Source organism: Phalacrocorax carbo, chromosome Z (assembly GCF_963921805.1).
Source record: "Phalacrocorax carbo chromosome Z, bPhaCar2.1, whole genome shotgun sequence".
Lineage (NCBI taxonomy): Eukaryota > Metazoa > Chordata > Aves > Suliformes > Phalacrocoracidae > Phalacrocorax > Phalacrocorax carbo.
Genome location: NC_087548.1, coordinates 54,856,600 through 54,869,096, shown reverse-complemented (window position 1 = coordinate 54,869,096; position 12,497 = coordinate 54,856,600). Strand labels below are relative to the sequence as shown.

Genomic DNA, 12,497 nt, shown 5'->3' with positions numbered 1-12,497 from the left:
CCTTCCTTGCCAGAGCGATAGTTTTAATTAAAAAAAGATTTTAATTAGATCTCCTGAAAGTGAAGAAAATTGCAGTAAAAAATTGCAGTAAAACTTCCCTTCTAATGACATTGGAATTCTTCGCCTGTGGTACTGGTACTGCCAGTCAGGAAAATGAATAGGTCAGGTTGGACAGGACATGGTCATACGCGGGAGGGAGGGTATTTGAGAAGTCTGTTGTCCAAAGTCCTTGTCTGAATTGTTCACAGTTGTGATTCTATAATACTAGCTGCTTTGTTCAGACCGGTTGGCCTTGTTAGTGGATTCAGGTTCAAGATTAATCCATTCAAGACCTGAAAAGACGTTAACAGTCACTTGCAGCCCTGCCATCTCTGCCTTCCATAACAAATACTGCTGACTGAAAATTCTGTTAGAAGACTGCTGAAGGGTGCAGCTTCAGTTTGCAGCCTTCAGAATAATGATGAACGTACAGAGCTCTTCATTCACTATAAAAAAGTAACAGTCATAGCTGGAGTTCTTTGCAGAGACAGGATTTGTGATTAATCACAATAAACATTGTAAATGGTTTACATTTTTTTCCATTTTATTTGAAAACAACTGAGTTAGTGTAAATAATTATCTTACAGCTTACCAGGAAGCTGTTTCTTAGGACAATTCAGACGTCCATGTAAGTTTCATAGAATCAAAGAATCATTAAGGTTGGGAAAAGACCTCTAGGATCATCAAGTCCAACCGCCAAATCAACACCTCCATGTCTCCTAAACCATGCCCTGAAGTGCCACGTCTACACACCTTTTAAATACCTCCAGGTATGGCGACTCCACCACGTCTCTGGGCAACCTGTTCCAATGCCTGACCACTCTTGAAGTAAATAACATTTTTCCCAATATTGAATCTAAACCTTCCCTGATGCAGCTTGAAGCCATTTCCTCTTGTCCTATCGCTAGTAACTTGGGAGAAGAGACCAACATCCACCTTGCTACAACCTCCTTTCAGGTAGCTGTAAAGAGCAGTAAGGTCTCCTCTCAGCCTCTTCTCCAGGCTAAACAACCCAAGCTTCCTCAGCTGCTCCTCATAAGGCCTGCTCTCCAGACCCTTCATCAGCTTTGTTGCCCTTCTCTGGACACGCTCCAGCAACTTAATGTCCCTCTTATACTGAGGGGCCCAAAACTGAACACAGTACTCGAGGTGCGGCCTCACCAGTGCTGAGTACAGGGGCAAGTCTGGAGCAGACATAGTCAAAGTTACTGTTTGGCATCTGATAAACCAAGGGCAGCTCTTGCAATTGGATTTTTCAGTAAAATAAAGTCAGTGGCCAGAAATTTTGGACTTGCTCAGTTTGATTCTTCAGTGTGATGGTACACGGCAGTAGTGTGCAAAGCTGAAATTCACTGTAGGAACTTGGTTTGCAGCCTTGAGTTTGGTAACTGTGACCTCTTTGTTTGCTACTGTTGAATGGGGCACAAAGATAAATGTTTTTGTGGTGAGAAGAAAACATAGATCTCCTTTAGCACTTATGATTTGAGATTTTATTGCAGGTGACTCATGGTGCCATTTACCCTTCCTTCTCCATGTGTGATGGTGTAGCATCACAACCTGTAGTCCAAGCTGCCTGCTGCATTGGTGGGGGAAGACCAGGACATCTGTTCTATCTGTGTATCATCAAAAGCAATGAAGGGCAGTAGTGATTTTTCCTCAGAGCTTTAGTGCTTTCTGTTTAAAATTCCAGCACAGGGATGTCATTCAATTAATTGCTCAAAATCGTTAAAAAATGAGGCATTTTGATGCTTTGAATAAGTCAAACTCCATCAGTAACTCAGAAAAGCACTTCTGCAAATCAAAAGGTCAAAAAATGAGTTAGTGCTAATTCATAAAGGCAGAGGCTAAAGAGCAGAATCCACTGTTACCACATACTCCTTCTGGAGAATTTGTTTTTTTAGAAAGATGTAAAACATGCTTCTTTTTCATACCCTGTCTTAGGAGTTTGGAGCTTTTAATGTATGGGACTTACTTCCTTTTTTAAAAGCGATTTGTGTTTAGCACCCACGTATGTGAGTAACAAAACCCAGCCAGCGCAGTGTTTCTCATCCTGGGTCATCAGAAGGCGCCTCAGGCTGGTGGTACACAGAAAAGGCTAGTTAGGCGGCTGATTAAAGTTATCTGTATCTCAAAACAAGTGATTCAGTAATTCAAGACCATCACAGTTTGCAACTTTTTTCTTTGTAGCAGTAAGCTGAAAAACACTTCCGGATAATATATGATCTAACATTGAATTGTTAGCTTTTGAAACTGGTATACTAGCATCTGGAGAAATGCCGGACTGGGTTCTGGTTCTGCAAGTACCTGTCTACAAGTCAGCATGATCTCTTTGGAGATCAGCACAAAGACTCCTAGTTATACCACTGCTGCTTTGTGTTTGGGAGGTTACAGCATTTAATTGAAATCATGCCACTGTCAGGTATTTAAGGATTTTAGAACTCTCACCTGGGCACACATTGGACAGAAGTGGCTGAAGAGGCAGTCACTGTGCCACTAGTAACTGGTTTGTTACTGACTTGGCATTGATCTTTGTGGTGAATGGCCACGGCATTAACAACCGACATTGGTGTCTGGAACTAAAGTGATATCCATCCAGCAGTGACCTCTCATTTGTAATGCTCCAAGTGTCTCTCAGAGTTCTTGCTACTCAAAATAAATAAAAGAAACATTTAAAAAAAAGTGACCAGTTACATACATTTCATCTGTGAAAGCACTTTCAGGTCTTACTGGGGTAGGACATACGACAGTAATTAAAAAAACTTCACGATACTTTTGTAAGGGGCCTCAGGCAAGAATGCGCTCAAGGAAATAATCTTCGCAAGCCTGATGGGGAACGTTCCTGGAGGGATGTAAACAATCCAGCAGCAGGCGCCTTGGTTTGAAACCAAGGCAAAAGGAACTAAGGACATCTCCACCTAGATAAGGGTCAGAACACCAGCTGAAACCAACGCACCTCGCAATACACTGTGACAACATTACTCAATGGGCCAGCTCATGACTGTGTGTGGAAGGACTGCGAGTTCATGGATAGGACACAAAAAACACCCCTTCAGCAAGCCACTAGGGACCACCGGAGACCACCTTCAGGGGCTCCTAAGGGACTTAAAATGCATGGGTAATTGAGACGCAAGTATTATAATTACTTCCAGGAAATCTAAGGCATATGTATATAACTGAGCAATATAAGCTTTGTCCATCACAACTTGTGGCATGCACGCTAGGAGGAATTATCCCCCACGCACCCGGCACCGTACTAAAGAATGCCTGCTTCTTAATACTACATTGGTGTTACGTGGTTTTATTGCCGATATTGGTGACAATACTACAAATGAATTGAATATTGAGAATCTTCCAACCGGCTCCCTTAAAACATTTCAGACCTTTCATTTCAGTGAAAGAATTTCAATTACCCGTGGCTTGATTAGCAGAAAACAACACAGGCCAATAGCTTCCAGGGAGTTTAACAATCATATCCTTACGCTTTCGCCGCGTATGTTTAACTTTACAGTTTAGGATTTAAAGATTTAAATTATTTTAAAATGGTGGCACTAATGAGCTAAGACTAAGCTTCCTTAATTTTGTGAATACGAAACACAATCGAGGTTCCTTAGTCGCTCGGCACCACGTGACAGCTTGATGTCACGCTTCAGGAACGACACGCAGAAGCGCACCCTACTGACGTGACTCCGCCCCCCGCGGCGAACAGGCAAGGGGCGGCTCCTGCCGCTCCTCCGGGCCGGCGCCGGGCGGGGGCAGCCGCCGGCCGGGACCCGGCGCGCCCCCGCCCCTCCCTCCCCCCGCCGAGGAAAGGCCGCCCCGCCCCTTCCCGCGGCGGCTCCTCCACCTTCTGTCAGGGGGGAACGAGCGCGGCCCATGTCGGGAGGCGGAAGCTCGTCGCTCCGGGATGACGCGTGGCCGGGCAGGGACGGACCGAGCGCGTGGCGTCGCGCCGCGCCGCCCGCCCCCTCCGGCGGCCCCGCCCGCCGCCGGGCGGAGCGCTCCCCGCCTCCCGCCCCGCCGCCGCCGCCGCCCTGCAGCCGTCACGTCCGGCCGCTGCCGCCGCCGCCAGGATGATCCCGCCGGTGCAGGTCTCGCCGCTTATCAAGGTGAGGGCGGCGGGCGACTGCCCCGGCGCCGCGTAGGTGCCCTCCAGGGCGGGGGAGCGGCCGGCGGCCCCGGCAGGGGCGGGAGGGGAGGTGGCGGGCCGGGCCGGGCCGGGCCTTGGCCGGGCCTGTCGTTGCGCGGGAGCTGAGCGCAGGGCGCGGCCTTGTCTCTGTCCCCGCAGTTCACCCGGTACTCGGCGCTGCTGGTGGGGATGATTTACGGCAAGAAGCGATACGGTGAGTGCGGCGGCCCGGGCGGCCCCCTCCCCCCCTCCCGTGGCCCGCAAGGGCACCTTGAGGCGGCCGGTGGCGGCCGCGCAGCCGCGGGCCCGGCCCCTCTCCGCCCCCTCCCCGCCGCAGCGGGGCGGCCTGGCCCTGCCGGGGGCCCGCGGAGGCGGGCTCCTGCTGGTTCGGAGCCACGGACTCGTGTGAAATGGGCATTTGTGCCCCCGAAACTGTTTGCTCTTTCTTCCTTTCTGAGTGAGCTAGCAGGCGCAGAGCTTTGTGCCGGCGTGTAGAAATTGCGTTTTAAAGCGAATGTGTTAATGACAGACTACCTAAAGCCGATTGCTGAAGAAGAGAGAAGGATAGAGGATGAAGAGAAAAAGAAACGTGAAGAACTTGAGCGGATTGCAAAAGAGCTTGCAGAAGGTAGTCCCTCAGTTTAACTTACGCATCCCGCAGCACACGCACTGGCTTGCTGGTGGACTGCTGTGTTTTTAAGAGAAATTCAGGCTTACAGCCAGCACTGCAGGCCCACGTGGATGCATGGAGCAGTGGTTAGGGCTGTGTGAAGGGTAAATAGCTGTTTGAGAAGCTGTTCAGAATGTAAGCTTCAGTAGAGGAAGAGTTAAAAACACTTGCAACCAAACAGGCCTTGTTAAATGGCAATCTGAATTTCCACAGAGAAAACAAACTGCTAAAAGCTGTTGGTTATTCTGTGAGAATTAACTGGAACTGTGTATTAACTGCTCAGATGTCCCTTGTTCAGCTGGATGCAGCAATCCTACGATCCCTTTTCTCCATGCAGTACAAAAATCTCACAATTGTGACTGATGATCTAAATCAGAAGTCCTAGCCAACTGCTTGTAATTACAGCTCAGACTTTTAAGTGGTATCACTAGTCTAGTGTTAAAGGTCAGCTTCATTTGTTGTATCTCTCATATGAAGAGAAGATGCAGAAGGGATCAATTTGGATTAGTGCTGCTTCTTTTTTCTCATTCCCTTCTGCCCTGTAGTATCCCTGCCGCAGCATGCTTTCCCTCATCCTTAAGGTTATGTCTTGGGTGCCCTGTGCATTTCTAACAGGATTCCTCTCCCTGCCTTAGATGAGTGTGTTCTTTGCCTTGAATTCACCTAGGTTTTTTTTAGGTGGACATAATACTTAAGACAAACTCTAAGCAAATTGATTAATAACTCAAGCTGGTCTTGGTGCAGCTATACACTTAGTATCTATTTCCCAGGGAAATAATGACATTTGCATTGTCCTAAACAAGCCTAATGTTGAACGAAACCACCTAAAATTAAATGAACAACACATATGTTTTCTAGCTTAGCTGAAACTTTGTGTATTTGGAGATAGAGCCTGTACGACAGTGCTGCTACTCCACTTAATAATGGAATTTGGTGATTATTTCTTGAGAATGTTTAATGTATTTAAAAGAGGCACACAGATGACCGGTCTGCTTTCCCAACAGTGGTTTTCCAGTTAGAAAAGCAGTTGTTAAAACTTCAGTGCAACGTGTTGTTTGAAGGTTGTTCTTCAAAGATGGATAACTGGATGTATTTGTAATGATAGCTTTTTCTGGGCCTATTCGCATTGTCAGTTCAGAAAACTGGCATCTAGTAATGAGTAAGCCAAAAAAGTGTGTTTACCCAGAAGCAATGAGATACACTTCTCTTGAATAAGCAGAAGCGGGAATCATAAAAACTGGCTAGAAGGAAATGGCACACTTAAAGGTAGCCTTTGATGCCACTAATGCTTTGCATGTTTTGGTACTGCATGGGAGTGACGAGTAGTCCTAAATATGTTTGTTTTTTCTTACCTTCTAGCAAGTGAAGAGTCCATACTGAAATGAACAGAAGATTGGATCGTGGTTTCACTCATGGAAACACATGGCTAGACTCTGAACTGTTCAGTGGTTGGTGGACTCTGCATGCTATTCTATCAATAAAGTGCTTACACCACTTGGTTGCGATTTTTTGAGTGAATTGCACAGAACAGCAGCAGAAGTACCTAGAGAATGTGACAGGAAGCATTTGTCACAAGCTGGCTGTTGCTGCAGCTGAAACATCCCATTGTATTCCTCCAGCAACAGCCAATCACTCCACCTGTTACTCATAGGTGATGCTTGTGATGAGAAAATACGTATCATTTGATATATCTGGAAAGGTGGGGAAGCTGTCATGGCACTGGCTGCCTAAACCTATTATTTAAATGGCATGACCAGGGAGTTACTGTCATCTTTTTTCAGCTTCTTTACCCCAGTGGAATATTGCATAATTCTTGCATTTGACAGTGCAGCCAAATTTGATTGTGACTTGTCAAGCCATGCGGAGATCTGAGGAATTAGTGCTGACTCAGTAGGTAGATATTTCCAACCACATACCTCTTCAGATTTAACAAACAGTCAAATGTTGTTCCCCAAAACTAAGAACAAGTTGCAGTCAAATTGTAGTCTGTCTCTTTTCTATGACATGACCTGCTATGCAGGTGGCTGACTTCTAAAACAACAGTGGCTCTTAATGTGAAATTAAGTCTGCTCTTAGCATGTAAGCTGCTAAGGCACCTCCTCAGCTGTACAGACCTCAGGTGTCCCAGAAGAGGGTAAAAAGCCTATCCCTGTAGATTTCGGTGTTGAGTGAACTGTCTTGTTTTCTGGGTTTTTTTTCTCACTGTAAATAATGCTAGTAACTCAAAGATTCAGGGGGTCTGGTTTCTTGGACCATGGCTAGCATCCTTTTCCTGACATCGCAGATGAGACAGCTGAAGGAGTGATTTCAGGTCTAAATCCTTCTGAGGGATAGCAATCTTTAAGGAAGCATTATATATTTTATTAAACAAATTGCTCTTAATAAATACACAGTCTCTTCTAGATTATGCTTTGGAAGAAATAAATCGTTACCAGTACACATTCTCAACTAATAAAGGAAAACAGTCCTGTGGAGTATAAGGAAATGAAATTAACAAACCTGGATTTGAATTGGAAGTGTAGCACACTTAATAACTGCTGGGAAAAGGGGTTAAGATGGGGCATTTCCAAGGAGAAAACGGGAAGAGGAAAATCAGCCACCTGTTGTCGTGACTGTGTTTTTAGTTATCTCTTGGCTTGAATGTATACCTCATGGTATTGGATTGATCAGGTGATACTAATGAAATGAAAGTCAAGATCTAGACTGCTAATTAGTTTAAAATTCTATTCCTGTAAAATACAAAAAATGCATCATATCCTGACCTCTCAGGGTAATAGGATGTGTTGCGTACTTAGGAGCCAATATTCTTTCAAAAGCCTCTTATTTTCAGGAGCTGTTAATTACATCTGAATTGCCAGAAAATTGTTTTGTTGTTTTTTTTTTAAAAGCACTGGTGCTCAGCCTCTGTGGTGCTAGTCTGTGAGCTGTCAAATGCTGGTTTTGTGAAGCAAGTGCTACTGAAAAACCACAGAAACTCAGCACATTGGGATTCAGCTGCAACTCAGTGCTTGAGCACAGTGTGATGATAACAGGATGCTTATTTACTTCAAGCTGAAACACTGAAATGCTGCTGTTCTGTTAAGGGTTGGCTGTAGAGGTTTTATCTTCATGTTCCTGGAGCTGAACCCAGTTGCTAGAACAGCTGTGACCTGCTGCTCTCCGGAGGGCCAAACCTGCTCACCCTCACCTCCTAACTGTCCCACCTTGTTGAAGTGTGGAGTGTGCCAGAGCGGGCGGAGTTTCATCCCTCCCCTCCTTTTACTTCCGCGGCCTGTGGTGTGTGTGCACAGCACTAATTTGGCCCCTCTAAGGGCAGCGGGGCTGCTCCCAGCAGAGCAGAGCCTGTCCTTCCTAGTGAGCAAATGCAGTGCCTTTCATAGAGCAGGATCCCAGCCCCTGCAGTGGGGTAAGAGGTCTCTCTCCATAGAGGACACTAAATGCCGCAGCTATATGCAGGTGTTCCTGCAGTGCTAGCTGCCTGGAGTTTTGCTCTTTTGTCTAGCTCTGGGACCACAAATGACTTAATCTGAATTCATCTGTCACCTTTTGCATCATGCCTTCGTTGCTGCCCTTCCCGTGGAAGCTGTCGTGCATTTGCGGCCCGTGTCTCTCTTGTAACCTAGCTGATGCATGCTCGGCTGGGTTCTAAATGTGAAAGGGATGGATTCTTCCTTTGCAGCCAAGGATGTCTGGTAGATCTGTAGTGATTAGGGTACAAGAATCCCAACCCCAGGATGATGCAGAAGCAACACCCTTTCGGTGCTGTCCTCAAAACCTAGTTGCAGGACCAGCCAAGAAAGCTGTGCTTGTAATACCTTTATATCAGGATGAATTCCCATGTGGGTGGGAAAGGTGTCACAAGCCTCATTACAGCCATCTCGTATTGACCAAACTACTCTGCCACCCCATTCTGGCCAGGCAACAGTTGATTAACAGGCTGGAGCCCAAAAAAAAGCCAATGCTAAACAGCTACAGTCAGATTAATACTATTTACAGCAAGACTGAGGTACCTGTGAACACTAATACATCTTACAGCATCAACTAGGAAAATTAACATGCAAACGGACTGAAATGGATGAGTAATTTTTTTTTTCTCCTAAGAGAAGGCCAAGGGGTGAACTAATTGTTTTCGGCTGAGGGAGATCCTGGGGAATGACAGCATCATACTTAGAGGTGCATGGCAAAAGGACTGGATGCAGCAGACATGGGTTGCAGCAAGTACGGAGAAATTTCCGACAATGTGGCTGGTCAGGCTTTAACAAGAGTCCAGAGATCATTTTGTTCTTTGATTCTGTGACAGGTTTAGAAACTGTAAGTCAGTAAATGTAAGAACCCTCTAAAACTCAATTTGTAGCTTTAGAAAGCAGGCATTGTTTTTTGTAGCGCTGGGCACGCAGGGGATTGCCCCACCTAGCGTGTGCACTGAGTTGCTCTACTACAGGGGTTATATGCAATCAAAATATACATATTCATTAGATTTCTATGAAATTATTATCATATTAATACTATTCTTGGAACTCATTAATAGATGCAATTGTCCTCAACACGTGTATTCATGTTCACTGGTGGTCTTCCAGGGTCCTCTGGTGGTCATCAATAGTCTTCCTCACCATGTCTGCTGGTTGAGCTCAGTCTTTGGAAATGCACAGTTCATTTTGGCTTGGTTACACAATTCTTACTGATACTGAACTAGCTTATTCTAGTACATTTCCCTTATTTATTCTACTCAACTATACAGTGTCTCCAGATGCCCTTCTAACTAATCACATATAGCAAATTCTAAGAATATCAGTTGGCAAAGTATTCCAAATATTTCAAACTTAGTTATGTTGCTCCAATTAGAAGGGACCATATGTTCTTTTTTACATCTGTGTCAGTTTGGTTACTCTATTTCATACGCATGTTCTATGAATAGGATTCATACAGGTTTTTGGATACAGGGCTTAATTTTTTTGTTGATGAAACTCACAGAAGAGAGAGGCAAGCCCATGGAAAGTGCAAGTAATCCATCTGACTCTGTGCTCAAGCAGTTGTGCAAGCACCATCCAAAGGTGCAAAAGGTAAGAGCTTGGCTTTGCACCTGCAGCAGACTAAGAGGACTTACGTGGTCAGGTATTGTTGCTGTAAGGTTGTTTCCTGTGTGGTGCATGATCAGGCTGCTTGCAATTGAGGGAGTTCAGTTCCAGTCTTTAGCCCCTGCAATCCTAAGAAAGCTGATGGAATTGCTTCTAGAGGAAGGGGGAAACATGAGAACAGACTGCAGATGCATCTAAAGACTGCTGCAGAAAGGATGGGCATAAATTATTTTCCAGACTGCTAGAGGTAAGAGAAAAAAATGGGGTGGACATGTTAAATAAGCCTTTGATAAGGATCTGCTGCCGCTAAAAATAAGTGAGGCCAATTCTTGGCTACATGACTTCACACCAAGGCCAATATTTGTCTGCAAACTTGATGAAAGTTGTGTTTGGCAATGGATTTTGAGATAATCAGAGAAAGAGCTGTCTTTGAGCCCGAGGCTACTGCAACCCCCAGCGGCAAGTAACAGCAACCACAACTTGTTGAAAGGTGCAGAGGAGGAAGCAGGAAAGACAGAGCATCTGACCCAAGGTGGCATTACACAAGCGTAAAGGTGGCAAGGGATGAAGAAAGCAGGGAGGAGACAGATAGCTCTGTCAAAAGGCAACTTTTTCTTGGAAAGAAGTAAAGACTGAAGCAGAAAGTAAACCAGTTGTCTGGAAATGGAAAGGTGAGGAAGGAAGCAACAAGAAAATGCCTTTCCTCTCAAAAGATATGAGAGAGAAAATCCCCCATGTTTGCTCTGTAGTCTGGAAAACACTGCACCCACCTTTTCTTCTGCTGGAACATGGTTTGCCTGACTCCTCAGTGCTCTGTTGCTGCTTGAGAAGGAGCTTGTCTCTACTGAATGTTTTTCCTAATCTTTCCCATACCCCACCTTAAGGTTTCGTGGAAGGATTGGAGGAAGAGGTACAGAGTAAAAAGATTTTTCTCTTGCAAGCATTAGTGATAGATGGTGCAAGCCACATTCAGCCCAGACAGCAATAAAATCTTACTTGGATACAGTACTCTCTGGGGTCTCGCAAAGGTTTTCTTACACAGGATCTGGAGCTGCCGGAAGAACAAAGCCACTCTGCTGAGTGCCAAGACATGACACCCATCTACCTGGAGGGAGGAGCTGGGATCCATACCCCACCTGTGGCGTTCAGTACCATCTCTTCCTTTGAAGAGCTGAGTGGAGGTTAAGTTGTTCCTGTCCTGCCTCCCCCACACAGGAGCAGCATTTCCTTAGCTTGAGTCAGACGGCGGCCAGCTAAGAAAAGACAGTAACGACTCCTCCCATATCCCCAAGAGGTGGCTGAAGACAGCACCATGGTCTCCGCTCTCCCTGGCAGCCTTTCCCTCCCTCTCTGCAGGAACTGCCACCCTCACAGCTCTGCCTGCATCAGAGACCTCATATGTGCTCCCACATCTCTGGCGGTGCCAGGTCAGGCACCTTCACTCACAACCCCAGAGCAGCAGCAGCAGCAGCAGCAAAGTAGCCTCCAGCAGAGGGAACAGCTGAAGGACACCCAAATGCTCTTGTTCCATAGCAGAGCAAAGAGGTCCTGTCTTGAGTCGGCTTGTCCTACACCTTCCATCTGGGACAGCAGATGATGACCAAGCCACATCATTAAAAACCTCTTGGTAGCTCACCGCTCAGACAAGCCTATCGTCCTGCATGGAGGGAAAATTTGCTCTGTGCCCCTGAGCTCCTCTCTGAGAAACCTCCCCCACCAGCCTCACAAGGATATTAATTTCCCTACCCCATCCCACCCCCTGCCTCCAAAACCAAGAATTGAGGTCTCTGTGCATTACCTCCTTCAGTGGATCACTTACAAAACAGGCCCCCTCTGGTCTCCCAATTGACTTGAGAGCTGCATCAAACCAGAGGCAGAAACGCTTCCCTGGGGTATAGGCAAATATTCCAGAAGCAGAGCTAAATTACTCTACAGCCCTCAACAGGGAGTTGATTGATCAGGAGACCTCTTCTGAAATAGTGTTGCAATGACATCCCTTTTCTCTCAGGCCTGGGAAAATGCTGGAAAAATCTGTTCCTTGGCCCTTCCCTTCTTCAAGCCCGGTAAGTACAGGCAGCCAGCTCCCAGCTGCCAAGGAGGAGGGTCACTGTGGGTAGGAAGTGATCGAGGTTTCATCTGCATCTGACTGGCCAATACCTCCAGTGGGAAGCAAATTGCAAATGGTGTGGTGTGATGGTGCAACGAGATGTAGAAACATCTGTTAGTAAGGGATTGCTGACCAGAAATGATGGTGGTCCCAATCTGCTGGCAAAGTGGCTATGTGGTTAGATGGTGCCATTTTGAAAAAAAAATAAAGTTTCGTCACCTGTCCTACCTAGTATGAGAAAGTCAGTGTTCCCCTCAGACACTCAGCCTGTGTTAGGCAGTGGGAGTGAGAGCCACAGTGAGGGGCAGAAGGGAGCTCAGGGCTGTACATGCTGTGGCTGGACATGAATTGTGTGTCAGATGAGAAGACAGTAGGAGTAGCAGGTGGAGCATCTCACCACAGTTACTCCCCAGGCGTGGGGAGTGAAGGGTTTCCCCTCACCAGCTGCCCCTCTCTGGGGCATTGTGTTGTGTCATTAGT

The 12,497-nt window shown here is 46.3% G+C and overlaps 1 protein-coding gene across 1 annotated transcript; it reads left to right on the top strand.

Moving 5' to 3' along the window:
* Positions 1-3,996: 3,996 nt before the first annotated feature.
* ATP5ME (ATP synthase membrane subunit e) lies at positions 3,997-6,329 on the top strand. Its single transcript, XM_064438439.1, has 4 exons — positions 3,997-4,145; positions 4,325-4,379; positions 4,695-4,793; positions 6,195-6,329. The coding sequence occupies exons 1-4, from the start codon at positions 4,110-4,112 to the stop codon at positions 6,218-6,220; spliced, it is 216 nt and encodes a 71-aa protein (XP_064294509.1). The 5' UTR covers positions 3,997-4,109; the 3' UTR covers positions 6,221-6,329.
* The last annotated feature ends 6,168 nt before the right edge of the window (positions 6,330-12,497 follow it).